Here is a 3067-nt window from a genome sequence, read left to right on the forward strand (position 1 = left end):
TTCCCACGGAAAACGTTTTCCGCCCCGAACACCGAAAACCCGAAAAATATTTTTCGAAGAATATTTTCCGCCAAACGAACGGAGCCTTAGTTCAGTGTCATAACTTTTCAATTGCTTGTTGTAGTTCCTTAGCTTTCAAATTTGATTTATTTAAGTTGCTCATCCGAGTTGGAACGTCAAAAATGCAGACTTAGCATTAAATTATAATGAAGAAATATCTCCCACCTGAACTTTTTAAAATCGCCACGTTAGCTTTTTCGGTAAGTGAGTGGTCAATATAACTTAAACGAACGAAATTTGAAAGTTAAGGAACTTAAATGGACAATCGAAAAGTTTTAGTACTAAATTGAATGCCATACGAAAGATTTAGAGTTAGTATACTTTTCATGAAATTCTCTCTTTTTATGTGGAAAAAACTCCTCTTTCTCCTACCTACTTGCTACTTTCTACTTCCGTTAATAGGAATGTCCTTACTAAATTGAAGACATTGGAATGGAGACACGAATATCAGATAACCGCATAAATTGACTAAAAGAGGGCAATAAATTAAAGAAACAAACTCGGTTCCTTTCCTTCTCTTTCCCCGAAGCAAAGCAATGACACCATGGTTCTTTGCCCCAAGTGGTATCATGCAAAATCATCACTTCAATTACAGAATTACACGAAAGTTGCTCGGTCAACATTTTTGCAGAACAATGCTCATTATTTCAAATAGGAACACCAATACTGCATTATTCCCATTTAATCTTGGGAGGGGGCAAAAAATTAGAGTAAACCCTAGTATTTAAGAATGGAAAAGGACATACTCAATTAAGAAAAAGTCCAATGGTTGACCCCAATCAGATCCTTGGACACCGAAGAAGCCCATTGTAGCTTCTGTACCAATTCTTGCACCAAATTGCTTTGATTGCAAGTTCCACTCCTTTGGAGCCGCTGCTGGATTATGTAACAACAAAGAATTCACATGTCTTTGAGCTTTAGCTCTTCTTGCCCTCCTCACCACCATCTTCCAAGTAAGCCTTCTTCCTGCGTTCAGCCCTCGCGAACAAGCAGATCGCGAGGAAGCACGCGGCGTAGACCCCATGGACCTTCCAGTTGGTCCGCGGCGGCTGATGGAGCACCATCCTGTGGAACACCGCCAAGTAGTAATGCAGCCCGACGGCGAAGCCCACGAAGGTCTGGACCAAGCCCAAGAACTTCAAGCCCAGCCCAGTGTCGGTCGAGAAAACGAGCACCAGGTACATCAGCAGCAGAAGCAAATACAGGACGTACCCAAACGTCTGAAAGATCTGTATGCACACGTACGTGGACCGCGAAGTGGCGTAGAAGAACCTCAGGGGCTCGAGCCCGGTGGCCAGCGAGGAGAGGCAGAGGATGGAGAAGTAGATGGAGAGGTAGACCTGGACGAAGATGAGGAGCTTCTGGAGGGAGAAGTAGGCCTTAATGCGATTGAAGACGAGGGAAACTAGGACTAGAGGGATCAAGATGAAAGCGCATGAGACGAGGGTCGCGATGGTGGGCGCGTACTTGTTGCCCACGTAGGGCTTGAAGCCCTTGGTCATCTGCTTGTTGGCTTGGGTAAGGTAGGCCTTGGAGGTGGTGGAGATTCGCTCGAGGTCTGGGATAAGGGTTTGCTGGAACTTGGTGGGCAGATCTCGCAACTCGGAGACCAGATCGTTGTTCTCCTCTGAGTCGAGCCAGTTCGGCTGCTTCGGCTTCTGGGTCTTGGGGGTCTTGGGTTCTTGGTCGGTGGAGTCTCTGTTTTTGCTCTGTTTCTTGGAGTCGGGCTGAGCGAGCTTCTTGCTGAGTTGGAGCTGGGACTCTTTGGTTTTGTTCTCGGGTGGGGCTAGCTTCCCCAGATCTGAGCTTTTCTGGGCCAAAGACAAGGCGCCTTTGGTGGAATTGGAGGCTTTCGAGGTCGTATTCAGCTTCTTGAGCTTCAAGGTGGAGTTGAACTTCTTGAGCTCGGATTTATCAAGAATGTTGGATGTGGGCGATGCTTTCTTGGTCGAATTTGTGGGCTTGAGCGGCTTGGTTTGGTTCTTGGAGGACAGGATCGATTTGGTTTTCATCAGGTTGGTCTGGTTTTTGGCGGAGACAGTGGATTTAGCAAGCTTGGTTTGGTTCTTGGACTTCTCCGTGGTGGTAGCGAGAGTGGTTGGTTTGGCCTTCTTTTTGGGTACAATGATACGGTCATCACCGTCCTCCACTTCTCGAACCTCCAGCAATCTCCTCCTCGCAGCGCCCAGAGACTGCTCGCTCCGAATCCGAGACTCCGAGCCAGCGCCGGCGCAGAGGAAGACGAAGGAACCCAAGAAAACAACAGCAACGCAGAGAAGAACGAGAGCAACCCTTCTGCAACCGAAGCGCGGGAGCGGAGCCATTTCCGACGCTCCGAGCTCTCTAGCCCGCTTGGATTGGATCTGCAATTATGGAGTGAAGGGGAAGGAGAGAGAGAGAGAGGGGGAAGGAAGGAGATGGGATGGGGGTTATATATACCTTTCAAGCGTCGGCTGATGGCAGGGAGGTGAGGGACTTCGATGCGGTGGGATGCGGTGAGGTGAGATCAGTCGGTCACATGGTGGGCTGTTCTTTTAAAGTGTTTGTTCGTGTGGGGGAAAAGGGGCGTGTTCCCCTCTTTTTCCCCTTACTTTCAACGCGGTTTTGCAGGTTCTGTTCTGCTCGCACTCACTCCCTCGCTCTCGCTCCACTCACTCACTCCGATGTCCAAAAGCCGACAATCCAAGGAATGCTATGTTCATCCTCAGATCGCAGTCGATGAGATAGATTCTATCCCTTTTTTTTTTTTTATTTTCATTCGCTTTTTCGACCCCCCGTTGAGGACCATGTCCGAGGGAGATGGCCCCCACGAGGCTGCTGCGTAAGTCCAAGATCGATACCGGGAGGCAGTACGGCGAGGGTCGTGTTTTTTGTCGGGCTCCTTCCTGACGGTGGGCGAATATAAATTAGGGTGTGAGGGCCAGGAACGACGACGTTTTAGCGAATAGATAGAGAATCCGTGGAATCAGAAGTGGACAGACCCTTTTGCCCCATGTCTCTTCCAAGG

General features: G+C 48.7%; 1 protein-coding gene across 1 annotated transcript; it reads right to left on the minus strand.

Moving 5' to 3' along the window:
* Positions 1-676: 676 nt before the first annotated feature.
* Positions 677-2805, minus strand: LOC115668905 (uncharacterized). The gene is made up of 2 exons (XM_056305234.1): positions 2500-2805; positions 677-2423 (listed from the first exon to the last, which is right to left on the minus strand). Exon 2 carries the CDS (start codon positions 2382-2384, stop codon positions 978-980), a length of 1407 nt encoding a protein of 468 aa, XP_056161209.1. The 5' UTR covers positions 2385-2423; positions 2500-2805; the 3' UTR covers positions 677-977.
* Between the last annotated feature and the right edge of the window lie 262 nt (positions 2806-3067).

The sequence above is a fragment of the Syzygium oleosum genome, unplaced genomic scaffold (genome assembly GCF_021117445.2).
Source record: "Syzygium oleosum isolate NSW1041296 unplaced genomic scaffold, Sole_v2.1 Sole_v2.35, whole genome shotgun sequence".
In the NCBI taxonomy this organism is placed as follows: domain Eukaryota; kingdom Viridiplantae; phylum Streptophyta; class Magnoliopsida; order Myrtales; family Myrtaceae; genus Syzygium; species Syzygium oleosum.

Coding starts and splice junctions, on each gene's coding strand:
- LOC115668905 (XM_056305234.1), bottom strand. CDS start 2,384: ATGGCTCCGCTCCCGCGCTTCGGTTGCAGAAGGGTTGCTCTCGTTCTT.